The sequence below is a fragment of the Oncorhynchus masou genome, chromosome 9, assembly GCF_036934945.1.
Source record: "Oncorhynchus masou masou isolate Uvic2021 chromosome 9, UVic_Omas_1.1, whole genome shotgun sequence".
Taxonomy (NCBI): Eukaryota; Metazoa; Chordata; class Actinopteri; order Salmoniformes; family Salmonidae; genus Oncorhynchus; species Oncorhynchus masou.
In genome coordinates, this window is record NC_088220.1 from 31,920,452 (window position 1) to 31,946,543 (window position 26,092).

At 44.3% G+C, this 26,092-nt stretch overlaps 1 protein-coding gene across 1 annotated transcript; it reads right to left on the minus strand.

The window, feature by feature from the left end:
* Nucleotides 1-686: 686 nt before the first annotated feature.
* On the minus strand, nucleotides 687-19,507 carry LOC135545870 (GDNF family receptor alpha-4-like). Its single transcript, XM_064973820.1, has 8 exons — nucleotides 19,030-19,507; nucleotides 8,843-9,124; nucleotides 7,856-7,933; nucleotides 7,288-7,639; nucleotides 7,070-7,179; nucleotides 6,679-6,813; nucleotides 6,328-6,464; nucleotides 687-2,748 (listed from the first exon to the last, which is right to left on the minus strand). Exons 1-8 carry the CDS (start codon nucleotides 19,067-19,069, stop codon nucleotides 2,554-2,556), a joined length of 1,329 nt encoding a protein of 442 aa, XP_064829892.1. The 5' UTR covers nucleotides 19,070-19,507; the 3' UTR covers nucleotides 687-2,553.
* Nucleotides 19,508-26,092: the final 6,585 nt, after the last annotated feature.

Here is a 26,092-nt window from a genome sequence, read left to right on the forward strand (position 1 = left end):
AACTGATATTTAACTGAGTGTGTGTGTGCGTGTGTGTGTGTGTGTGTGTGTGTGTGTGTGTGTGTGTGTGTGAGTGTGTGAGTGTTTATGATAGAGCTGTATTACAAGCGAACAAGAACGGTAAAATAATCCCTTCAGCTACCCTCCTACTCTATGTCAGTTGATTTAACGCATGGCTTCTCAACTTATTTATTTCAGCGATATTGATGTAAATGATTGGTATCCTTTTCTCCATCTCTCAGTCTGTCTGTTGGCAGTGGCGAGGTGTCAGCAGACGACAAACGGCCGCAACAACAATTAAAAAATAACAACAGGCCTCGTAAAGACCCCACACAGGCCTGACAGGCACATCAATCTCCCACCTATTCTCCTCCCTGCTCTCAATTAACCCCAGAAGGAGATCTGTGAGCGGCTAGCTGACCTTGGTATTAATGATGCTCATGTTCTACGGAATGGAAGCATAGATCTTCATGTAAGAATGTTCCCCTTTCCTTTAGAAAAGAATGACTGATTGACAGACAATATGTGTAAGGGTCTGTTGTTCAGGTGGACAGTTGGTGTGTGTGGAGGGGGGGTTATAATTTGATATTAGGGCCTGGGGAGTGATGCAAGATGCATACTGCAGACCTTCCGTCACTTCAGCCCCTCCCTAACCCCACAACCCCCCCCCCCCCAACCCACCCCTCCTTTCTTTGTCCACCACCATCTCCAACCCCTCCGGATGGAAGTTAATTTTACACGTTCCACAGAAATAGAGGAGACAAAAAAAACATTAGTGTCAGCAAAAGATTTATAAGACAGAGGAAATATAGGGCCAGCGATTCTCCACGGTATGTTTGTGCTCGAGGGTCTCTCTCTCTGTCTGGTTCACTCTTTTTCTCTCTCCCTCTATCGCTCCTCACCAACGATTTTCCCCCCAGAGCTCACCAGAATATGAAGGGCTCAATTCAATCTAACTCGCATTGCAGTATTTACGCAGTAGCTTTTTCCAATGATCAAGTTAACTGACAGATTGATCTTTGGTACTGAATAAAAACCCACAACTACTATCATGGCAACCCCTCTCACAGGTATGCTTTCACTTTTCAGAATTAGAAATGTGTGGGAACGGGATGAATATTGTGAACATAAGACACTGGGGGGTTTGAATGAATTCCAGCCAAAGAGTTCACACCAGATCACATTATCTCAATTGAAACAAGTAAAAAGTGCAGAGGAAATGGACGATACACCAGAAACTCACTCCCTCTGTATCCCTTGTCTTCTATTGCTCTCTCTGTTTCTCTCTCTCTCTCTCTCTGTTTCTTTCTCTCTCTCTCTCTCTCTCTCTGTTTCCTTCTCTCTCCCTCTTTGTTTCATTCTCTCTCTCTCTCTCTGTTTCTTTCTCCCTCTCTCTCTATTTCCTTCTCTCTCCTTCTCTGCCTGCGAGTGTCAACCCCAGATGGGCGTCCACACCTACTAAGAAGATATTAGATTTTTTATTACTCATATTGTTTCAGTTTTTTTGATGATGCTGTTTTATTTGTATTTCTGCAGCTACTTTTTCTCCCAGGCCTGTGCTGAGTCATTTAGACACAGATAGAGCAATAAACCAAAAGCACTTGCATTATGAACACCTGCTCTTTGCGTGACAGACTCACCAGGTGAATCCAGGTGGAAGCTATGATCCCTTATGGATGCCACTTGTTAAATCCACTTCAATCAGTGTAGATGAAGGGGAGGAGACGGGTTAAAGAAGGATTTCTACTCCTTGAAACAATTGAGACATGGATTGTGTATGTGTGCCATTCAGAGGGTGAATGGGCAAGACGAAAGATGCAAGTGCCTTTGAACAGGGTATAGTAGTCGGTGCGAGGCACACCGGTTTGTGTCAAGAACTGCAACGCTGCTGGGTTTTCATGCTCAACGGTTTCCTGTGTGTATCAAGAATGGTTCACCACCCAAAGGACATCAAGCCAACTTGATATAACTGTGGGAAGCACAGGAGTCAACATGGGCCAGCAGCCCGGTGGAACGCTTTCGACACCTTCTAAAGTCCATGCCCCAACGAATTGAGGCTGTTCTGAGGGCAACTCAATATTAGGAAGGTGTTCCTAATGTTTGGTATACTCAGTGTACATTCCTTCCTAACACTGACTGTAAGCACTTCTCCATCACTGGAGAGTACAGAGGTATGAATAGACAGAGTGAAGCTTGGATATACTAAAGCGCCATCGGACTCATGGTAACCTGTCACGTCTTCACCAAAGGAGGAAATTACTCACATATCATATATCAAGTCACTCAGTTTAACCCCCCTCTGTCACTGTGGAGTTGGTTCACCTCTATGTCTGTCATACACAAAAAGTCTCCATCGGGCAAAACCATCACCTGACAGTGGGAGGTGAAGCAAAAAAAAGAAAACAGACTGTACAAGACTGTCTCAAAAGGAAGAGAGAAGGAAGGAAGCAATAAACACTAGAGGTCCTTTATCTTCTCTTATTTTCTCCCTCCTCTCTCTCTCTGTGCCTTTCTCAGAGTCTCTGTGTCTGTGTGCAAGGGCCCCGCCCCTCCTTACCCCCAGCTCAGAGAGGCAGACAGTAGCAGAAGGAGCAGCAGCAGGGAGGGAGGGGGGGCTGAGGACAGACGGGGGGACACCCCCCCACCCCCAGAACCCAGATTGGACACCGTGGCCTTCTCAGCATAGAGAGGGATCACGTCAAACTGACCCCCCTCCTCCTCTTCCTCCTCTTCCTCACTCTGCTCCACCTGAGATAGAGAGAAATATATATATTGTTAGAGGAGAGGAAGAGAGAATGAGATGAGGGATGAGTGAGGAGAAGAGAGGGGAGAGAGAGAGAGAGAGCGAGAGAGAGAGAGAGAGAGAGAGAGAGAGAGAGAGAGAGAGAGAGAATGGAGCGAGGGATTACAATGTGGAACATGGAGATGAGGGAGAGAGAGAGCGAGAGCAAAGAGGGGAGAGAGAGAAGGAGGACGGAGTAGAAGGAAGGATTAGGGGAGAGACAGTAAAGGAGAGAGAGAGAGAAGGAGGACGGAGTAGAAGGAAGGATTAGGGGAGAGACAGTAAAGGAGAGAGAGACAGATGGGCATGCATAAATGAATACTGATGAAGTCTGATTGATACACGGCCTCTTGCGAACACCTTCATCTAATCCTCTCAGAGAGAGAGATGAGGGAGAGGGAGGGAGACAGAGAGAAAGAGAGAGTTTAAGAAATGTAGAAAACGTGAGGGAGAGAGAGAATTGAAGAGAGGGAAAGAGAGAAAGGGAGACAGACAGCCAATGAGAGAGAGAGGGACAAAAAGGAGAGAGCGAAAGGAAAAGAGAGAGAGAGAGAGAGAGAGAGAGAGAGAGAGCAAGAGAGAGAGAGAGAGCGAGAGAGAGAGAGAGAGAGAGAGAGAGAGAGAGAGAGAGAGAGAGAGAGCGAGAGTCTTGGAATCCCCCTGGTCTAGCTCGCAGCTCAGATAATCTCTAGCTGTGTTGAGCATGCGGGGAGCAGAGGAGACATAAAGCGCTTCACTGTCACTCTGCTCAATGGACCAGACAGGGTTTAGCAGTCAGCCACCAGCGGTCACTCCTGTGGTCAATGGTCATTCCAGCAGCCTGTTGTCACTACAGTGGTCAATGGCCAGAGTGCTAGAGGTGTGTACTCGGTTGAACATTCGGTACTTGATGGTTAGTGTTCAGTCAGGTGGTCAGTGTCTAATCGAACGGTCAGTCAGTGGTCAGTCCATCTGTTTGTGGTCAAGCTGGCAGTGGTCAGTCCATCTGTTTGTGGTCAAGCTGGCAGTGGTCAGTCCATCTGTTTGTGGTCAAGCTGGCAGTGGTCAGTCCATCTGTTTGTGGTCAAGCTGGCATTGTTCAGTGCGGGGTCAAGCTGGCCTGGAAGTGGTCAGTGCTGGGTGGAGTGGTATTTTACTTTTCTTTATTTGATTGCCAGTTGTGTGATTAGTGTTTGGAGGAGCGATGCATGTTTCTGAGAGATGGTAATTCAGCTAAAGTGGTGAGTCATTCAAAGTGTTGAGTAATGTTGAATAGTGTTCAGTAATGTAAGGTAGTATTGGGTAGTGTTGAGTAATGTTATGTAGTATTGGGTAATGTTAGGTGGTATTGAGTAATGTCAAGTAATGTTAGGTAGTATTGGTAATGTTGAGCAATGTTAGGTAGTATTGGGTAATGTTAGGTGGCATTGGGTAATGGCAGGTTATGTATTGGTAATGGCGAGTAATGTTAGGTAGTATTGGTAATGTTGAGTAATGCCAGGTAGTATTGGTAATGTCGAGTAATGTTAGGTAGTATTGGTAATGTTGAGTAATGTTAGGTAGTATTGGTAATGTTGAGCAATGTTAGGTAGTATTGGGTAATGTTAGGTGGCATTGTGTAATGGCAGGTTATGTTATGTAATATTGGGTAATGCCGAGTAATGTTAGGTAGTATTGGTAATGTCGCGTAATGTTAGGTAGTATTGGTAATGTTGAACAATGTTATGTAGTATTGGGTAATGTTAGGTGGCATTGGGTAATGGCAGGTTATGTTAGGTAATATTGGGTAATGTCGAGTAATGTTAGGTAGTATTGGTAATGTCAAGTAATGTTAGGTAGTATTGGTAATGTTGAGCAATGTTAGGTAGTATTGGGTAATGTTAGGTGGCATTGGGTAATGGCAGGTTATGTTAGGTAATATTGGGTAATGTTGAGTAATGTTAGGTAGTATTGGTAATGTCGAATAATGTTAGGTAGTACTGGTAATGTTGAGCAATGTTAGGTAGTATTGGGTAATGTTAGGTGGCATTGGATAATGGCAGGTTATGTTAGGTAATATTGGGTAGTGTCAAGTAATGTCAGGTAGTACTGGGTAATGTTAGGTGGTATTGGTTAATGTCAGGTTATGTTAGGTAATATTGGGTAATGTTAGGTCATGTTGGGTAGAGTTGAGTAATGTTAGGTAGTATTGAGTAATGTTAAATGGTATTGGGTAATGTTGACTAATATTAGGTAGTATTGGGTAATGTTAAGTAATGCTAGGTAAATTGGGTAATGTTGAGTAAAGTTAGGTAGTATTGCGGGTGGGTGGGGTTATATCCTGCCTGTTTGGCCCTGTCCGGGGGTATCGTCAGACAGGGCCACAGAGTTTCCTGACCCCTCCTGTCTCAGTCTCCAATATTTGTGCTGCAGTAGTTATGTGTCGTGGGGCTAGGTCAGTCTGTTATATCTGGAGTATTTATTCTGTTTTATCCGGTGTCCTGTGTGAATTTACGTATGTTCTCTCTAATTCTCTCTCTCTTTCTTTCTCTCTCTCTCTTTCTCTCTCTCTGAGAATCTGAGCCCTAGGACCATCACTCAGGACTACCTGGCCTGATGACTCCTTGATGTCCCCAGTCCACCGTGCTGCTGCTCCAGTTTCAACTGTTCTGCCTACGGCTATGGAACCCTGACCTGTTCACCGGACGTGCTACCTATCCCAGACCTGCTGTTTTCAACTCTCTAGAGACAGCAGGAGCGATAGAGATACTCTGAATGATCGGCTATGAAAAGCCAACTGACATTTACTCCTGAGGTGCTGACCTGTTGAACCCTCAACAACAACTGTGATTATTTGAACATCTTGGCCATGTTCTGTTATAATCTCCACCCGGCACAGCCGGAAGAGGACTGGCCACCCCTCAGAGCCTGGTTCCTCTCTAGGTTTCTTCCTAGGTTCTGGCCTTTCTTGGGAATATTTCCTAGCCACCGTGCTTCTACACCTGCATTGCTTGCTGTTTGGGGTTTTAGGCTGGGTTTCTGTGCAGCTCTTTGTGACATCAGCTGATGTAAGAAGGGCTTTATAAATAAATTAGATTGAAATTGGATATTGCACAATGTTAAGCAATGTTAGGCAGTATTGAGTAATGTTAGGTAGTATTTGGTAATGTTGAGTAATGTTAAGTAGTATTGGGTAATGTTAAGTGATGTTAGGTAGTATTGGGTAATGTGGAGTAATGCTAAGCAGTATTGGGTAATGTTGAGTAACATTAGGTAATGTTCAGTAATGTTAGGTAGTATTTGGTAATGTTGTAATGTTAGGTAGTATTGGGTAATGTTGAGTATTATTATCTACCAGTGGGCAATGTTGAGTAATGTTGGATAGTATTGGGTAATGTTGAGTAATGCTAAGTAGTATTTGGGTAATGTTGAGTAATGTTATGTAGTATTGGGTAATGTTGAGTAATGTTAGGTAGTGTTGGGTAATGTTGAGTAATGTTACGTAGTATTGGGTAATATTGAGTAATGTTAGGTCGTATTGGGTAATGTTAGGTTAGCATTGGGTAATGTTGAGTAGTAGTACTCACAGCGTTGTTACTGAGCTCATCCTGGGCGTTGTTGCTGAGTTTGTTCTGCTGGTCCAGGGGGGAGGGGCGAGGGGAGGGGGGAAGAATGCTCTCCACTGGCCGAGGGGGGGAGCTACCCATGGTACTTATGGAGTTCTCTGTGAGACGGACAGATAGACACAGTACATTACATATTGTGTGTGTGTGTGTGTGTGTGTGCATGTTCACATGAGTGCATGAGAGCGAGTGTAGCTGACCATGTGACAGATTGATGGATTGAAGTGTCAAGTAGTAAATGAATTGCTTGCCGTATGAAAATTGCATTGATTGGTTAGATGGTTAATTGACAGGTAGGTGGATGTATAGACTCACTCAGACAGATGTTATTGGTGAACATGTTCTGGATCTTCAGGCAGTTCTTCCATTGGTTGCCACTGCCCTCACAATTGCACCACAGGGCCACGTCCATAGTGCTGTTGCTAAGGTAGTTGGGGGTCATGATGGTGCCTGGAGGAGGGGGTCAAAGGTTACAGAGGTCAACTCCTACTGCAAAAGGTCAAGTCCTACCGCTGGCCATCTGACGCCCCACTCACCCACCCCTGACATGACCCGATAACACCCTCTTGTCATCTTTATCACTCTCTAGTGATCCACCCAAATCTATATCCTAGAATACTCTTTATTCTCTCCGTCTCTCTCCTCCCTCATCTCATCTCATCATATATCTGCATCGCTCGTTCTCCTATAGCCTCATCTCACTTACCGATGAGTCCGGCGTAGGATTTGAGGCACACTGTTCCACTATCTCTGAAACAGCCCGAGGGGGAGTGGCCGGAGGACTGGCAGTTATGCTGGAAATCAGCCAGTCTGGACCTGAGACAGACACAGACATACACACAAACACACACGTACACATATGAAAATGTGAGCGCTTATAAGAGACAAATGTGTTTATGTGTGCGTACATGTTGTGTGTCTGACCTGCAGAGTTGGTCCCTCGTGCATGAGCTCTGCAGATGTAGACAGTTGGGCTGTTCCCCATCTCTTTCCTGGTAGGAACAGGAAGGGACAATGGTTTTCCTGCGTCTCTCCCCACACAGTTTGTCAGTACAGGGGCAGAACAACAACCCCAGGCTGTACTCCCCTGGGACGCGCTCCAGGAAGCGCCGCAGTGCCCGGTGGCACTTCTGCCTGTTGCAGTGGTCCGAGCCTGGGACGGGCTTAGTGCAGGCCAGGACGTACTCAGACCTCAGGGACCCGCATTTCTCATACAGACCACAGTCCTGGGCTGCCTTCAGACACGCGTTCTGTCCATCTAGAGGAAGAGAGGAGGCTGAGAGAGAGAGGGGAATGGGGAAAGATAGAGAGGAGGAGAGATATAGAGAGGAAGAGGGGAGCGAGGGAGATAGATAGAGGAGAGAAAGTAGACATCTGGTCACTTGAGGGCTGTGTAGATGAGTTGATTGATTGGGTTTTGTAGTGTATTGATATATTGAACAGGAGTGCCTGAGGGTTTTAATGTAATGGGAGGGATTGTGTCGTTGGCTACCTGCGGCCACTATGGAGGCCATGTGAGACATTTCCACTGGCGAGTCATCATAGGGAGACGCCTCCAAGTCCTCATAACCTACATGATCACAGAGGAGAACATCACATTACAACCTCATCATGACAACATCGGAGACAACGTTATATCACAACCCAACACCATGATATCGCATTGTAACCTAACCATGACACGCAGGAGAGATCACCACATAATCTATGCATCAATAATCGCATCATAATCTCCCAACACCACAGGAGACTGAATCACAAGATAACGGAACACGCAGGGAAACATCACATTATAACAGGGACTCGAATCAGACAACCACCATTTCATTATATTCACACAGCTTCTGCCAACATCATAATAACACCTACTCTTAAAATCTATCATGGATATATTTACCTAATAATAGGCATGTTGTTCCAGATTTGAAATAATTACATGGGTGTGGGTACAACCTAAATATACATATTTTATTCTGTTCATATGTAAATCCCGGTCATTATTTTTCATAATGACACGGTAGGGGAGAGCACTCTCTCTGTTGTGTTAAGAGCAGTGTGTAATTACCATATGCATGGTGACTAACAGGGCATGAGGAATAACTCCATTAGCTGTCATTCACCCTCATCGATGTGCTGACGGAATGGCACCCTATTCCCTACGTAGTGCACTACTTTTGACCAGGGCCCATAGGGAATAGGGTGCCCACTATGTAGGGAATAGAGTGCCATTTAGGACGCGGACAGACGAGTGGCCGTGCTTTGACAGTAGCATCACACGGTGGCTGTAGGGTCGGGTCACAGAGGACGTCTAAGGGTCCAATCTAGTCGTGGCCAAATGGTGAGTCAAGAACCAGTGGTGCTAGAAGTCTATACTGAATCCTTACTTCTACAAGCTAGTAACAAACATACACATTTATGTCACACCCCCACCCACACACAAACACACACTTTTCCCTTTTTCACACACGCTCACACTCACTCTGCAGGATCCTGACACTCCAGTAGACTCGGAGGCAGTGCTCCTCTCTGCGTGCGCCGCGCTGACACTTGCAGGCCAACAGGGGGGGGTAGTGCAGGGCGCTCAGGGCCTCCAGGCACTCTATCCTGGCCTTGCTCCCCTGCGGAGCTACCTCCTCCTCAGACACACAGTACCGCAAGGTGCTGTACAGCTCCTTGCACTGGGGATCTGCTTCACACCCATTCTCTGCCTCCACACAGTCCATAATGCCCGGGGGGAGGGGCGGCAAGGAGGTGACCACATCTAAAGGGGGGAGACAGAGAGGGGAAGGGGAGGGGGAGAATGATCAGCCATCTCTACATTCAAAGACTCAATCGTGAACACTCTTACTAACACTTGTAAGGCTGCTTCACGTGATGCGTTGTCTCTACCTTCTTGCCCTTTGTCATGTTGTGTTGCTACCGTGTTGTTGTCATGTGTTGCTACCATGTTGTGTTGTCTTAGGTCTGTCTTTATGTGGTGTTGTGGTGCCTCTAGTCGTGATGTGTGTTTTGTCCGTTCTTTTTAGGTTTAATCCCAGCCCCCGTCCCGGCAGGAGGGCTTTTGCCTCTTGGTAGGCCGTCATTGTAAAAAATAATTTGTTCTTAACTGACTTGCCAAGTTAAAAGCCATATTATACAGATTAGTAGACGTTACAAACATTGTAAATGGTCCTCACAATATGGCAGCCAGGGAACCCACTACAGAATGTTGCTTTGGAAAGGGAATGTCCATTCTACAAATATATTTCTCAAATACCATATCGCGATTGGGAGTCCCATAGGGCGGCGCACAATTGGCCCAGAATCGTCCGGGTTTGGCCGGGGTAGGCCGTCATTGTAAATAAGAATTTGTTCTTAACTGACTTGCCTCGTTAAATAAAGGTTAAATACATTTTTTTAAATCACTCTGTGCTACAATGTATTTGTCTTCGGGATGAATGCACTGACACTGAATATGAAAAGCCAGTACTGTCCTCTTATATATTTAATGTGCTTGGATGTGAAGGAATTTTCATTGAGTGAATCTAAATGTATTGTGATGAGTGTTCCATGTTGTGTGGAGAACAGAGCCAGAGCTTTACACAGCACGAGGCTTCATCTTTGGAAACTACTTCATATTTTACCCCCAAAAATGTTCTGCATTATATTTTTCGCTGCTCTCCACTTTTATTTGTAAGCCAAAAGCAAAATGCTCCCTTGGTAAAATTCAATGACTCACGCACAGACCTACACACACACACACACACACACACACACACACACACATGCCCTGAGAGAGACCTTTTTGCGTCTGGTTTATGCTGTGGGGGAGACTGAGGGGCGGAGCCTATCATTACTACAAAACACAACACCACACATCCACAGGAGGGGGAAGAGCAATCTGTCTGTGACACACGCACACAGACACCCTGCCACACACGCACACTAGATGAATGAAGTGGTTGAGAGAGCAAAAAGAGATTAATATTCAACAGAGCAGCAAATGTAAATCGAATATAATGAGTTTCATGAAATAGACTACCCGAGACACTAGGCACAGCATAGATCAACGGGAGAATGCAAATCGACTAAATAAAGTACAGTGGGGTGCATGTACGCTTAAACACCAGAGCACCAACTACAAAAACGAATGACCCAGGTCACTAAAGGACCTGGAAGCTCATCAGACTTCCCCCTAAACCAGTCACGTGTTGCCATAGACATACCAGGCGAATCACTCACTGTCACATGACGTCACATTGACCTCTTCCCTTTTCAAAAGGAGAAGCTGAGGGCCAGTAGGTATGTGGTTTATAAGACATTATAAATATTCATACATATGTTTACAGCCAAGTTATAAAGCATTACACCGATAAGGTTTAAGTAAAGTGTTCCCGTTTTACTTGTAACTGATCCTGGGCTAGTTCTGATGTGTTGTTCATTAACGGGTTGGCAGGGTAGCTTAGTGGTTAGAGTGTTGGACTAGTAACTGGAAGGTTGCAAGTTTATACCCCCAAGCTGAAAAGGTACAAATTTGTCATTTTGCCCCTGAACAGGCAGTTAACCCACTGTTCCTAGGCCGTCATTGAAAATAAGAATTTGTTCTTAACTGACTTGCCTAGTTAAATAAAGTTTTTTTTTTAAATGGTTAGGGATAGGTCACGGATTGGGAGAGCTGGCTCTAGATCAGTGGTTATGGGTGCAGTGCAGTGCTATCCCAGAGTTCAGTTCAAGGAGCAGTGAGGTGTGATGTCATGCAGTCCCCATGGGTACAGCAGAATGGGCATATGACAGGCTTCCAGTGAAGACACACACATACACACCAAATCTCCCAGCCAAGGAGACAAAATCCGTACACACCATCTGTTGCTCCTGGGTTTGAGATTCCAAATCCTTGTTCTCAACAAACACACAAACGTGCCCTTGTCTCTCTCTCTCTCTCAATTCAATTTAAATTTAAGGGCTTTATTGGCATGGCAAATATTTGCATTGCCAAAGCCAGTGAAATAGACAATAAACAAAAGTGAAATAAACAATAAAAAAATGTACAGTAAACATTACACTTACAAAAGTTCCATAAGAATAAAGACATTACAAATGTCATATTATATATATATATAATATAAATATATATAATATATATATATATATATATATATATATAATATAAATATATATAATATGACATTTGAAATGTCATTATTCTTATGGAACTTTTGTAAGTGTAATATATATATATATTTAGTGTTGTAGTTAAAGTACGAATGGGAAAATAAATAAACATAAATATAGGTTGTATTTACAATGGCGTTTGTTCTTCACTGGTTGCCATTTTCTTATGGTAACAGGTCACAAATCTTGCTGCTGTGATGGCACACTGTGGTATTTCAGCCAGTAGATATGGGAGTTTATCAAAATTGGATTTCTTTTTGAATTCTTTATGGGTGTGTGTAATCTGAGGGAAATATGTGTCTCTATCATGGTCGTACATTTGGCGGGAGGTTAGGAAGTGGAGCTCAGTTTCCACCTCATTTTGTGGGCAGTGAGCACATAGCCTGTCTTCTCTTGAGAGCCAGGTCTGCCTTCGGCATATCAAGGCTATGCTCACTGAGTCTGTACATAGTCAAAGATTTCCTTAATTTTGGGTCAGTCACAGCGGTCTCTCTCTCTCCCCCTCTCTTGCTCTCTCTCTCTCTCTCTCCCTCTCCCTCTCTCTCCCTCTCTCTCTCTCTCTCTCCCTCCCTCTCTCTCTCCCTCTCTCGTTCTCTCTCTCTCTCTCCCTCTCTCTCTCTCTCTCTCTCTCTCTCTCTCTCTCTCCCTCCCTCTCTTTCACTCTCTCTCTCTCTCCCTCTCTCTCTCTCTCTCCCTCTCTCCCTCCCTCTCCCTTTCTCTCCCTCGCTCTCCCTCCCTCTCTCTCTCCCTCTCCCTCTCTCTCTCGTTCTCTCTCTCTCCCTCTCTCTCTCTCTCCCTCCCTCTCTTTCACTCTCTCTCTTGCTCTCCCTCTCTCTCTCTCTCTCCCTCCCTCCCTCTCTCTCCCTCTCTCTCTCTCGTTCTCTCTCTCTCTCTCTCTCTCTCCCTCTCTCTCTTTCTCTCTCTCTCGCTCTCCCTCTCTCTCTCTCTCCCTCTCCCTTTCTCTCCCTCTCTATCTCTCTCTCCCTCCCTCTCTCTCTCCCTCTCTCTCTCGTTCTCTCTCTCTCTCTCCTCTCTCTCTCCCCTCCCTCCCTTTCACTCTCTCTCTCTCTCGCTCTCCCTCTCTCTCTCTCCCTCCCTCCTCTCTCTCTCCCTCCCTCTCTCCCCTCTCTCTCTCTCTCTCCCTCCCTCTCTCTCTCCCTCTCTCTCTCTCGTTCTCTCTCTCTCTCTCTCCCTCTCTCTCTCTCTCTCTCTCCCTCCCTCTCTTTCACTCTCTCTCTCGCTCTCCCTCTCTCTCTCTCTCCCTCCCTCTCTCTCCCCCTCTCTCTCCCTCTCCCTCTCTCTCTCTCCCTCCCTCCCTCCCTCTCTCGCTCTCCCTCTCTCTCCCTCTCTCCCTCCCTCTCTCTCTCTCTCTCCCTCCCTCTCTCCCCCTCTCTCTCTCTCCCTCCCTCTCTCTCTCCCTCTTTCTCTCTCTCGTTCTCTCTCTCTCTCTCCCTCCCTCTCTTTCACTCTCTCTCTCGCTCTCCCTCTCTCTCTCTCCCCTCTCTCTCTCTCTCTCTCCCTCCCTCTCTCTCCCCCTCTCTCTCCCTCTCTCTCCCTCCCTCTCTCTCTCCTCCCTCCCTCTCTCTCTCTCTCTCTCCCTCTCTCCCCCTCTCTCCTCTCCCTCTCTCTCTCCCTCTCTCTCTCCTCTCTCTCTCTCTCCCCTCTCTCTCTCTCTCTCTCTCTCTCCTCTCTGTCTCTCTTTCCCTCCTCCCTCCTTTCACTCTCTCTCTCTCCCTCCCTCTCTCTCCCTCTCCTCTCGTCTCTCCTCTCTCTCTCTCTCCCTCTCTCTCTCTCTCTCCCTCCCTCTCTCTCTCTCTCTCAAACCCCCTGAAACATACGACTAATAAAACTTCAAACGTGAAACACACACCGACCTTGGCTGTCCCCTGTCCCTATCTGAACACACAATCCATATTCCAAACAAAACGTTTTATCAACCCTATCATCACATCTGTACACCATGTATACAGCACATTTGGAATGTATTCAGGTGTGCCTTGTCAAAAGTACATTTGTGGAATTTCTTTCCTTCTTAATGCATTTAAGCCAATCAGTTGTGTTGTGACAAGGTAGAAGCGGTATACAGAAGATAGCCCTATTTGGTAAAAGACCAAGTCCATATTATGGCAAGAACAGCTCAAATAGGCAAAGAGAAACAACAGTCCATCATTACTTTAAGACATGAAGGTCAGTCAATCCGGAGAATGTCAAGAACAAGAACTGTTCTTATAGGCACTTTAGTATTGCCAGCGTAATCTCAGGAGTTGATAGGCTTGAAGTCATAAACAGCACTGTGCATCAAACAATGCTAAGAGCTGCTGGCAAACGCAGTAAAGTGCTGTTTGAATGGATGCTTACGAGCCTAATGCTGTCTAACTGCTCTATCAAATATCAAATCATAGACTTAATTATAATATAATAAACACAGAAATACGAGCCTTTGGTCATTAATATGGTCAAATCCGGAAACTATAATTTTCGGAAAACAAAACCTTTATTATTTCAGTGAAATACGGAACCGTTCCGTATTTTATCGAACGGGTGGCAACCCTAAGTCTAAATATTGCTGTTACATTGCACAACCTTCAATGTTATGTCATAATTATGTACAATTCTGGCAAATTAGTTCGCAATGAGCCACTGTTGCATATACCCTGACTCTGCTTGCACTGAACGCAAGAAGTGACACAATTTCCCTAGTTAATATTGCCTGCTGACATTAATTTCTTTTAACTAAATATGCAGGTTAAAAAAATACTTCTGTGTATTGATTTTAAGAAAGGCATTGATGTTTATGGTTGGGTACATTTGTGCAACGATTGTGCTTTTTCGCGAATGCGCTTTTGTTAAACCATCACCCGTTTGGTGAAGTTGAGGTAGGCTGTGATTCGATGATAAATTAATAGGCAACACATTGATAATATGCAACGCAGGACAAGCTAGTTACCCTAGTAATATCATCAACCATGTGTAGTTAAGTAGTGATTATGTGAAGATTGATAGTTTTTATAAGATAAGTTTAATGCTAGCTAGCAACTTACCTTGGCTTCTTGCTGCCACAAGGTCCTTTTGATGCTGCACTCGTGTAACAGGTGGTCAGCCTGCCAAGCAGGCCATGCCGATTAATCGGTTGACCTCTAAAAGAAACCACTACTAAAGGACACCAATAATAAGAAGAGACTTTCTATGGCCAAGAAACACAAGCAATGGACATTAGACCGGTGAAAATTTGTTCTCTGGTCTGGAGTCCAAATTGGAGATTTCTGGTTCCAACCGTCGTGTCTTTCTGAGACGCGGTGTAGGTGAACGGATTATCTCCGCATGTGTATTTCCCACCTTAAACCATGGAGGAGGTATGCTGTGGGCGTGCTTTGATGGTGATACTGTCTGTGATTTATTTAGAATTCAAGGCATACTTAACCAGCATGGCTACCACAGAATTCTGCAACGAAACGCAATTCCATCTGGTTTGGGCTTAGTGGGACTATCATTTGTTTTTCAACAGGACAATGACCCAACACACCTCCAGGCTGTGTAAGGGCTATTTTACCAAGAAGGAGAGTGACGGAGTGCTGCATCAGATGACCTGGCCTCCACAATCCCCGGACCTCAACCAAATTGAGATGGTTTGGGATGAGTCGGACTGCAGAGTGAAAGAAAAGCAGCCAAAAGTGCTCAGCATATGTGGGAAGTCCTTCAAGACTGTTTGAAAAGCATTCCAGGTGATGATGGTTCAGAGAATGCCAAGAGTGTTCAAAGCTGTCATCAAGACAAAGGGTGGCTATTTGAAGAATCTCAAATATAAAATAGATTTTGATTTGTTTAACTCTTCTTTGGTTACTACATGAATCCATGTGTTATTTCATAGTTGTGATGTCTTCACTATTATTCTACAATGTACAAAATAGTAAAACATAAAGAAAAACCCTTGGATGAGTAGGTGTTCTAAAACGTTTGACTAGTAATGTATATACATTTGTAAAAATGTCTAAAAACCTGTTTTTGTTTTGTCATTATGAGGTATTGTGTGGAAATTGATAAGGAAAAAAAAAACGTCATCCATTTTAGAATAAAGGCTGTAATGTAACAAAATGTTGAAAAAGTTGAAAAGTCAAGGGGTCTGAATACTTTCCGAATGCACTGTACCTTTTTCATGCATGTTTGTTTCTTTCCCTTGTTGTCATCCCTCTTCATGAGGAAATCATAATGGAGTTTACAGTTCCGTCGAGGTTGTTCCAAATGATTTCAATCATTTTCTGATTTGAACGAAACCATTCATACATGTTTTCCCATGGTGGAAGTAGTCAGCAAGTGACTTTTTGGACCTGATTGTGTCTTCACCACTGACAAAGATAAACTGTTCAGTTTGATATCATTTGAAAGCTTAAAAGCAGGTTTGTCAAACTATTCTAGGATTTCTTTAAAAAATGTTTGAATTAAAAAAATGAATGTAAATGATCTAAAAATGTGTAAACTCCCCCCAAAAATATCATTTTCAGAAATGTTGTACTTTAGACCCTATTTTACATAATCTGAGGTGTTTGTGTTGTGCCCAACATTGGTTGAGACACTGCATAATCTTGAATACAGGGTGGGTGTCATTTCAACAATAGAAATGGAACTCATAGAATGGATCTATCCCTCCAGACCCCTGCAATTTAGCTGGTACACCACTGACATTTAAATTGAAACTTTAACTCCCGATTACTACCAGAAACATGTCCACCGGTCCACCCACTGTTGAAAGTTAACTTGGGAATGTCTATTCTATTATCTATAGTTCTGTGATTTCAGTAGGTTTCCTATGGAAGATAGATAGTTTAATTTATAACAATGAATATTCCCACTCAAGTCAACATTCTACGATGTGTGGAACTCCAACCATCCATGTGGTACCATATGAACGTTGAAATTTCAACATTATAGTACATTTATAAACCAAAACATGACACCCATGCAGCATTCGGGGTGGGGCGGCAGGTAGCCTAGCAGTTAGAGTGTTGGACTAGTACCCAAAAGGTTGCAATATCAAATCCCTGAGCTGATAAGTTAAAAATATGTTGTTCTGCCCATGAACAAGGCAGTTAACCACTATTCCTGTCGTTGAAAATAAGAATTTGTTCTTAACTGACTTGCCTAGTTAAATGAAGGTAAAATGTAAAACAAATTCTATATGATAAACTGGGTGATTCCAGCCTTAAATGCTGATTGGCTGACAGCTGTGGTATGACAACAATTTATTGTTACAACTCTAATTACATAGGTAACCAGTTTATAATAGCAATAAGGCACCTCGGGAGCTTGTGATATATGGCCAATATTCCGCGGCTAAGGGTAGTGTTCAGGCACTCTGCATTGCATCGTGGGTAAGAACAGCTCTTTGCCGTGGACTATTTGCATTGTGCCTCCCCCAACCCCTCTTTTACGCTGCTGCTACTCTCTGTTTATCATATATGCATAGTCACATTAACTATACATTCATGTACATACTACCTCAATTATCCCAACGAGCCGGTGACCCCGCACATTGGCTACCCGGACTATCTGCATTGTGTCCCGACACCCACCACCAGCCAACTCATCTTTTACGCTACTGCTACCCTCTGTTTATCATATACGCATAGTCACTTTAACCATACCTACAAGTACATACTACCTCAATTAGACAGACTAACCGGTGCCTGTATATAGCCTCAATACTGTTATAGCCTTTATAGTCTTTTTTCACTGTTGTACTTATCTATTGTTCAACTAATACCTATTTTTTTATTTAAAAAATTGCACTGTTGGTTAGGGTCTGTAAGTAAGCATTTCACTGCAAGGCCTGTTGTATTCGGTGCATGTGACAAATAAACTTTGATTAGATTTGATATTGGCCATACATCTTACCCCCTCAGGCCTTACTGCTTAAGTAAGCTGTATCTCAACCAATGACGGGCTCAACACAAAAACAACCCAGATGACGTAAAATACAGTCTGAGCTACAATATATCTGAACATTATTTTTTAAATGATTTACACATTTGTAGATAACTGACTTTAAAGCTTAAAAAAATATAGTTTTTATGAAGATTTGTATTTATTTATATAAATCATAAAGCAATTTGACAACCCTGTTTGTAGGCTTTCACATTGTATCAAACTGAACCATTAATCTTTTTCAGTGATGAAAACATGTCTCATGGTATGGTGGGGTATGCAAAATGGGTCAACTTTGAGCACCTCTATCTCCTGACTGTGTTGGTACTCAGGTCCAAAAAGTTACTTTCTGACCACTTCCACCATGGACAAACGTGTATGGAAGGTTCAAATCAAAAGGGGTGAAGTGAGAAAGTTTTTCAAATCGTATGGAGCCTCTTCTTGACCTTTTCCAAAGCCCTGCTGTTCAAACCCCAGCCTCCCGCTATGCGGTAAAATCCCCTCCGACGGAGATATCAGGTGGGCTGGAGTCTAGGCCTAATACACTTTGGAACACCTGTCACCGGAGTGTGTGACACGAGATGGGCGCGCGCCCCGGGAGGCAGTCAACACATAGTGCGCGACCCCGCCGTGTGGCGCCCAGTCCCGGTGTCTGTCTCCGCGGCTATTCAAACACACCTGGACGCGCATCTGGCCACAAGCACCTGCGTGCCGATAAGACGTCAACCTCGATTCCGCTGTTTGCACTCCGGCATCGGTTGAATGCGCTTCCTCATTGAACAACAACTTTACAATTTATTCTGATGTGCGGTTGGAGGTGAGGTGAATTTGTATTAAGATTTTTTTTTAAATCAAGATACCTGTAAGCCAAAAAGGTGTTCGCGTTAATCAAAACACGCTCACTCGGGACGAGGGAGAAAAAGACACCACGCTGATATACGATGCGACCCTTGTCGACTAGGCCTACACCAGCACATCAAACACACAATAATTAACTCGGCTAATAAATAAAACTGTCGATCCGTAGGGGAATTATGCGTGCAGCCTATGCCTTAAATCGGCAGCAACTCACAGAGGGAGCGGAGGCTTGGGGATGCCAACTTCCGAATATCCAAAAATAGTGGTTGTACAAGAGATCATCAACCTTTGCCCAAAGTCTGGAATGGAAATGTCTTAAGTATTTTCCGTAATCAGATCACAAAGTTGAAATTCAAGTCGTTTCCATTTGTTTCCTAAAGTCTCTAATTTCATCAAATATTCCTGCTGTCATAAAGGTTTTATTAACAGCAGCCTACATTCAAGGAATACAATCCTTGCAAAGAGTACATTTATTTGGAAAATTAGAAGCCCTGCCTGTATCCAAAGCTCACTGAAAACGCGCACTTGAGCCATGAATGTAAAATGTTAAATCAAAGAATTGGCGTTGTGAGCAATTAGCCTTATTACGTCTTCAGACTTTAAATACGATATTAGTAAGGTGTCATGATTGCCGATACAATCATATTGCTAAAAAAGTGATTTTAAGGCTCGATAATAGGCTAGAATGACTGACGACAAAATGGATGTAACACCATTGGATACCTTCCTGCATCTTACCTTGTATGAAGATGCTGAGCAGTATTCTGAGGAACAACATCTCCGTTTTGGGGCGGGAAAAGGCACGGGGACACGGAAAGGGAGATGGAATTTGGACTTCGTGCGTTTGCTCCGCCACGGCTCTATTCGCCCGCACACGACCCGCGTCACTCCGCTCAACGTTAAATCCAGCGGGAGTCACGCTCCACGGTTCTGGGTACGTGTTGCTGGTGTATAGTCCGGTATAACGATTAATTCCTTAGATTACACCGGTTGAGAAAACAGCTAACATAGTTTGACTGTCACCACCGCCAAAGTGCGCAGCGTGTAGCGCGTGCACCGATAGACTGAACACAATTAACCAAGACTCCCAAATACAGCTGTGGAACATCAGGTTACTCTGCATCCATAGATAGTGTCAAAATTAGAGAATATATTTCTAATGCCATTTCTCTCTCCGCAGTGGCACTAGAGGAGTCCGTCTACATGCTGCCGGAGACGTCGGGGGACCATGAGGATGACAGATGCAGTGCAGTTGGGTTATTAACCGGCGGTCCCTCCTCCTCGCGCTCGTCCGTTCACTGTGCGACAGTGGGTTAAATGCCATACACAGCTGCGTCCTGATGATTGGCTCAGAAGAAGAAGTTCTCAGATGCGACGACGGGGGACATATAGTAAGGGGTGTACCAGGCTATATTAAGTCTGGACATAGTCGAGTGTCCTCATAGTTTCAAACTAAATAGGATTTCATGGACCGTTTGTAATTTCATGTAGTTTACCATATTACAACAGCAATGTCTGAATGCAGGTCCCCTTATCCTCGGACTAATGACATGATGCCCTGGTGTGTTTGTAAATATTGACCTTCGGGACTTTCCTGTCAACACCTCTCACTGTTGTGAAAGATATTGGCTAGTACACAGGCTATGCTATCATGGCCCCAGATCTGTCTGTAGCTTGCCAACTCAAATGCTTATTGTCAAGCCAAAAGCTCCCGTTATATTGACTGACAAACTTTTCCATTCGGTATATTCTGTTGCTGCCATGCAATGCCATTCTATCTATTTTACAGTCTATTCTGTTCTATTCTATTGAGAGGGTGAGTGTTGAAGTGGCTGTGTAGCCTAATGTGCAAGTGGAGAAGAGGCTCAGGGAGGTTTATGGCAGGGCAGCCATAAATAATCATGACAGAAGCGATGAGAGGAGGATCATGAGTCTTTAAATTATTCACGCAATTTCATAATTGGCAAACTCACTAGCTTGAGAACTGTGTAGTTTACGAGCTGGAATCTGCATGCTAATGAAGCCAACCTGTCAGGATGTCACTGATTATAAGACAAGGGAACAAGAAAACAATTGGGGTGCTTATGAAAAACATTAGCCTACTGTGTTAGGCCTACTAGTTTCTTGTACAACGATGTTCAGAATATTCAACTTCAAATTTCTAGACCGATGAGAGAGAGAGAAACACACCCTATATGACTTCTGCTGTTGCTGGTATTCACAATCCGGTATTCACTGCTTGTTTGCTATTTTCAACATCAAATTGCCAACAGCAATCATCGGTGGGGTCATTTTAATGATGACACACACAGACATCCACATGTTATGGTCTTGTCCGGTCAAATAAATGACAGGCCTTTGTGTTGTCACCCCAGAGGTCGTATAACCCTACAGCCTGCTGGGTAATCACCAGGACCTATCCATTCAGCTAATCAGGGAAGAGATCCTGGACAATACTATGACAACACTGTGACAACTCAATGTAACAGCTTCACCACCATCTGGCTAGAACTACTGTTCCACCTTCCTTCTCAACCACCTCTCTCGCTCTCTCTATTCTCTCTTCGACCACCCTTACCAAGGTTTCCAAACAGCTTCTCCCAAACGCAATCTTCTCTGTCTTCCCCGGTTCTCTCTCACACTCGTCCTGCTAAAACTGCTGTCTACTACAATAATATCATACTGTACACTAATACCATTATCCTACATCAGACCAGATTTATAGACTTATCTTTTCATTAATGTGTACTATGCCTGTGCATCAACATCCATTTGAAAAGGGGGAGAGACATGACCCACTGGCACAAACGTCAATTCAACGTCTATTCCATATTGGTTCAATGTAATTTCATTGAAATGACGTAGAAACAACGTTGATTCAACCAGTTTGTGCCCAGTGGGGAGGAGAGTAGGGTGAATATCCACACAGGCATATAATACCCAGCTATTGTTACAAAATCTCACAAACAATTTCACACGCAATTTCTCTCACTCTCTCTCCCGTTTTATATTATTTTTAGTTCCACTTGATATGGCAAATGACAAAACAATCAAAGGCAGTGAGACGGTAGTTTAACAGCTCACAGCACCAGGAAGACAAAACAAACAAGACATTCAGTGAAATCTACACGATACAGGGGGAAGTGGATACTGAAGGCATTCATCTGAAATGTGTCTTCCTCTCTGTGATTGATTGATTGATACAGTTTATTTGACCGTTTAAAACGTGACAGGGATCCTATAGACTTATTTCCATTGTGGTCCCTAAATTCCACGGTGCAAAAAAAAAGAAAATGACATGGATACAGACACATTACAGAGATGCAGACACATTACAGAGATGCAGACACATGACAGAGATGCAGACACATGACAGAGATGCAGACACATGACAGAGATGCAGACACATTACAGAGATGCAGACACATTACAGAGATGCAGACACATTACAGAGATGCAGACACATTACAGAGATACAGACATAGATTACATAGATTTCTATTGCTCGATCATTAGCCAGCTATTTACATTCATGAGGTTATTGTCGGCATGGCTTTGAGTTGCTGTGGTAGTTTGTTCCATTCAACTTCGCCGGTGTACACTGAGTATACCAAACATTTGGAACACCTTTCTGATATTGAGTTGCACCCCTTTTGCCCTCAGAACAGCCTCAATTCGTTGGAGCATGGACTCCACAAAGTGTCAAAAGAGTTCCATTGGGATGCTGGCCCATGTTGACTCCAATGCTTCCCATAGTTGTGTCAAGTTGGTTGGATGGTCCTTTGAGTGGTGGACCATTCTTGATACACACGGGAAACTGTTCAGCGTGAAAAACCCAGCAGTGTTGCAGTTCTTGACACAAACTGGTCTGCCTGACACTACCATACCCAGTTTAAAGGCACTTCAATCCTTTATCTTGCCCATTCACCATCTGAATGGCACACATACACTGAGTATACAAAACATTAAGGATACCTGCTCTTTCCATGACATAGACTGACCAGGTGAATCCAGGTGAAAGCTACGATCCCTTATTGATGTCACTTGTTAAATCCACTTCAATCAGTGTAGATGGAGGGGTAGACTAAAGAAGGATTTTAAAGTTTTGAGACAACTGAGACATGGATTGTGTATGTATGCCAGTCAGAGGGTGAATGGGCAAGACAAAAGATTTAAGTGCCTTTGAATGGGGTATGGTAGTAGGTGCCAGGAGCACTGAAACGCTGCTGGTGTAAGAGTATAACTTTAGACTGTCCCCTCGCCCATACCCGGGCGCGAACCAGGGACCCTCTTCAAGGTCTCAGAGCAAGTGACGTCACCGATTGAAACACTATATAGCGCGCACCACCGCTAACTAGCTAGCATTTTTACATCCGTTACACTGGGGTTTTCAAGCGCAAAAGTTTCCTATGCGTATCAAGAATGGTCCACCACCCACTGGACATCCAGCCAACTTGACATAACTGTGGGAAGCATTGGAGTCAACATAGGCCAGCATCTCTGTGGAACGCTTTCAACACCTTGTAGAGTCCATGCCCTGACGAATTGAGGCTGTTCTGAAGGCAAAAAAATCATTAACCTGTCTCCTCACCATTCACCCTTCATTGAAGTGGATTTAACAGGTGACATTAATATGGGATCATAGCTTTCACCTGGATTCACCTGGTCAGTCTATGTAATGGAAAAAGCAGGTGTTCCTAATGTTTTGTACACTCAGTGTATAAAAAGGTGTTCTTACCAGATAGACTCTTAACTTTAAAATGTACAATTTCAGAGTCTCTGGTTCTGGTGTTGTATCAGTGGACCTCTCTAAATAAAATAAATAAATAAAAGTAAATCATTCAATAGGTACCTTGGGGCTGAGTCAATAATAATGGACCAAACCAAGTTGAATTAACTTACCCTTTTCTCTGCAGAATTTTCAACCTCCAGATGAGTAAGAGGGGGGAGTTTCTCACCAGCTTGTTTTGGCTGGTTTGCAGCTTATTCTTTCAATGTTTGGGGCTACTGGTAAACCATGATGTGCACACATAATCAAAGTTACACTGAACTAGCGCACCTGTCATTCTTTAGGGTCCGCATAGAGCAGGCCGATTTCATATTGTCAATGTACATTTTAGTCATTTAGCTGACACTTATCCAGAGTGACTTACAGTTAGTGCATTCATCTTAAGATAGCTAAGTGGGACAACCACATATCACAGTCATAGTAAGTAAGTATTTTTCCTCAATAAAGTATATATTTTTTGGTGTGTGTGTGTGGGGGGGGGGGGGGGGGGTGAGAAGGGTTGCAAGGGGAGGTGTTGTGGGATTATTTAAGATACTCATTGAAGAGGTTGGGTTTCAGGTGTTTTCGGAAGATGGGCAGGGACTCTGCTGTCCTAGCTTCAGGGGGAAGCTGGTTCCACCTTTAGGGTACCAGGACAGAGAAGAGCTTGCATTGGGCTGAGCGGGTGCTGCCCTCCCTTAGGGATGGGAGGACCAAGAGACCAGAGGTGGTAGAATGGAGTGATGGGGTTGGGTTGTAGGGTTTGAGCATAGCCTGAAGGTTGGGAAGGGCAGTTCCTCTTGCTGCTCCATAGGCAAGTATCATGATCTTGTATTGGATGCGAGCTTCGACTGGGAACCAGTGGAGTGTGCGGAGGAGTGAGGTGACATGGGAGAACTTGGGAAGATTGAACACTAGGCAAGCTGCAGCGTTATGGATAAGTTGCAGGCGTTTGATGGCACAAGCGGGGAGCCCAGGCAACAGTGAGCTGCAGTAGTCCAGACTGGAGATGACAAGTGCCTGGATTAGGACCTGTGCCACTTCTTGTGTGAGGTATGGTCGTATGTTGTAGAGCATAAACCTGAAGGAGCGAGTCACTGCTTTGATGTTTGCAGAGAACAACGGGGTGTTATCCAGGGTCACGCCAAGGTTCTTTGCACTCTGGGAGGGTGACACAGTGGAGTTGTCAACTGTAATGGAGAGGTCATTGAGTGGGCAGGCCTTCGCCGGGAGGAAGAGCAGCTCCGTCTTGTCGAGGTTGAGCTTGAGATGGTGGGCCGACATCCAAGCTGAGATATCTGCCAGGCACGCAGAGATACAGTGCCTTGCGAAAGTATTCGGCCCCCTTGAACTTTGCGACCTTTTGCCACATTTCAGGCTTCAAACATAAAGATATAAAACTGTATTTTTTTGTGAAGAATCAACAACAAGTGGGACACAATCATGAAGTGGAACGACATTTATTGGATATTTCAAACTTTTTTAACAAATCAAAAACTGAAAAATTGGGCGTGCAAAATTATTCAGCCCCTTTACTTTCAGTGCAGCAAACTCTCTCTGAATGATCCAATGTTGACCTAAATGACTAATGATGATAATCCCCGTCTAGGGGCCTGTCTGCTCCTCACTGTTCTCATAGGGGAGTTTACAACTAGATTTGATTTATTTTCTGGTGGCCTCGTACGGTGTTGTCCGTAGTCTCGACTCCCCCACCAGCCTCGATAATCATGGGTCTGGGCTACTATCATGGGCTACTATTCCCCCCCTTTGTGTCTCGGGACCCCCCCACCAGCGGGTGGTGTTGGTATCCGAGGCGCAAACTAAAAGTTCGGACCCTATGTACGAGTTGTCAGTGGCCACATTATTATTGAGAATGGCTGTAACCTTTCAACCAAATCTCCTGGTGTTTGTGCTTCAACACCCTCAGTGGCTGTCGAGGTCTGTCAGTCACCACCGCGTCCGCATGTGGCAATCTCTTCAGTACCTGCAAACTGAGACGAGGATATCGGTCTGTGATATCGCAAAGTGTTTCACCAATGGGAGTCATTGAGTCAGTTGCTGGACAGACGCAATTAGTGTCATTGTAAGGGTTGACAGTCCCCCACAAAGCAGAAGGTGTATCATCGGAAGCAGAGTATACTCTGCGCATCAATGTTTTTCTTGCTGAGATGGCCGCAGTGCTTGCGGAAGTGTACGAATGGCAAGAGAAGTTAATCTCAACTACCGTATTGCATGACTGCAAGGAGGAGAGAAGTTGCTCATTCACAGAGACAGCTGGCTCAAAATCATGACAAGAATGGTCAATCATATTGGCTGATGGAATGTGTCGAGATATCGTAATATCTCCTTGGATCGGATTCTGCACCAAGAGGTTTCTAAACGTCTTTTTCCCAAGGGTTGCCTTCGACAGATACCCCTCGTGAATGACTGCGTTGCAGCTAGCATTAGATGCAACCTTCGTATCAGTCTATAGACAAAGCCTGTGGGCTTGTTTCTTGATCAACAAGCGGGCCCTGGATAGGGTCTCGAGTGAGAGCGGGAGAGATTTGAATTTTAACGTCCTTGCTATGGGTGTTAATTCCTGCAGACCTGGTGTCCGGTAATTCCTTGTCTAGTCCTTGTGACTTATCTTTTACCCTTTTCTCAAATGTTTCTCGCTTTAGTTCTTCACGTAGTGGAACTTCTGGAGTACATTGGTCTACGTTTTGATCATCCTTCAACCCTTTCTTACCCTTGTGCTCTGACACTTTGTGTGGGTTGGATGCAGGAACGTAGCGAACAGGTCGATTGTAGCGGTAGTCGTTTTTATGGCGACGTACTTAAGTTATTTTGACCACGGTGGTTATTGGATTTGTGGTTTTGTGGTAGAAACTGTTGTTGTGCGTCATCTCTCAACGCTCCAATACCTGATAATGCACCCTCTAACTGGAGTGAGTGCTCCTGGTCAAACTTCAAAACCAAGTGGTAGGACTCTTAGCGTTGCAAGCTTTTGATGCCTCAAAAGCTGTGCTTGCAAGCTCTCTGAGTTGTAAG

Bases quoted from the DNA above. Each gene is read 5' to 3' on its own strand.
- LOC135545870 (XM_064973820.1), bottom strand. From the start codon at position 19,069: ATGTTGTTCCTCAGAATACTGCTCAGCATCTTCATACAAG. The intron at 9,125-19,029 runs GTAAGATGCAGG...TCCCCCCTTTAG, and splicing joins GCTCAGCATCTTCATACAAG to ATGTGGTCACCTCCTTGCCG. The intron at 7,640-7,855 runs GTAGCCAACGAC...TCTCTCTCTCAG, and splicing joins GGCCTCCATAGTGGCCGCAG to CCTCCTCTCTTCCTCTAGAT.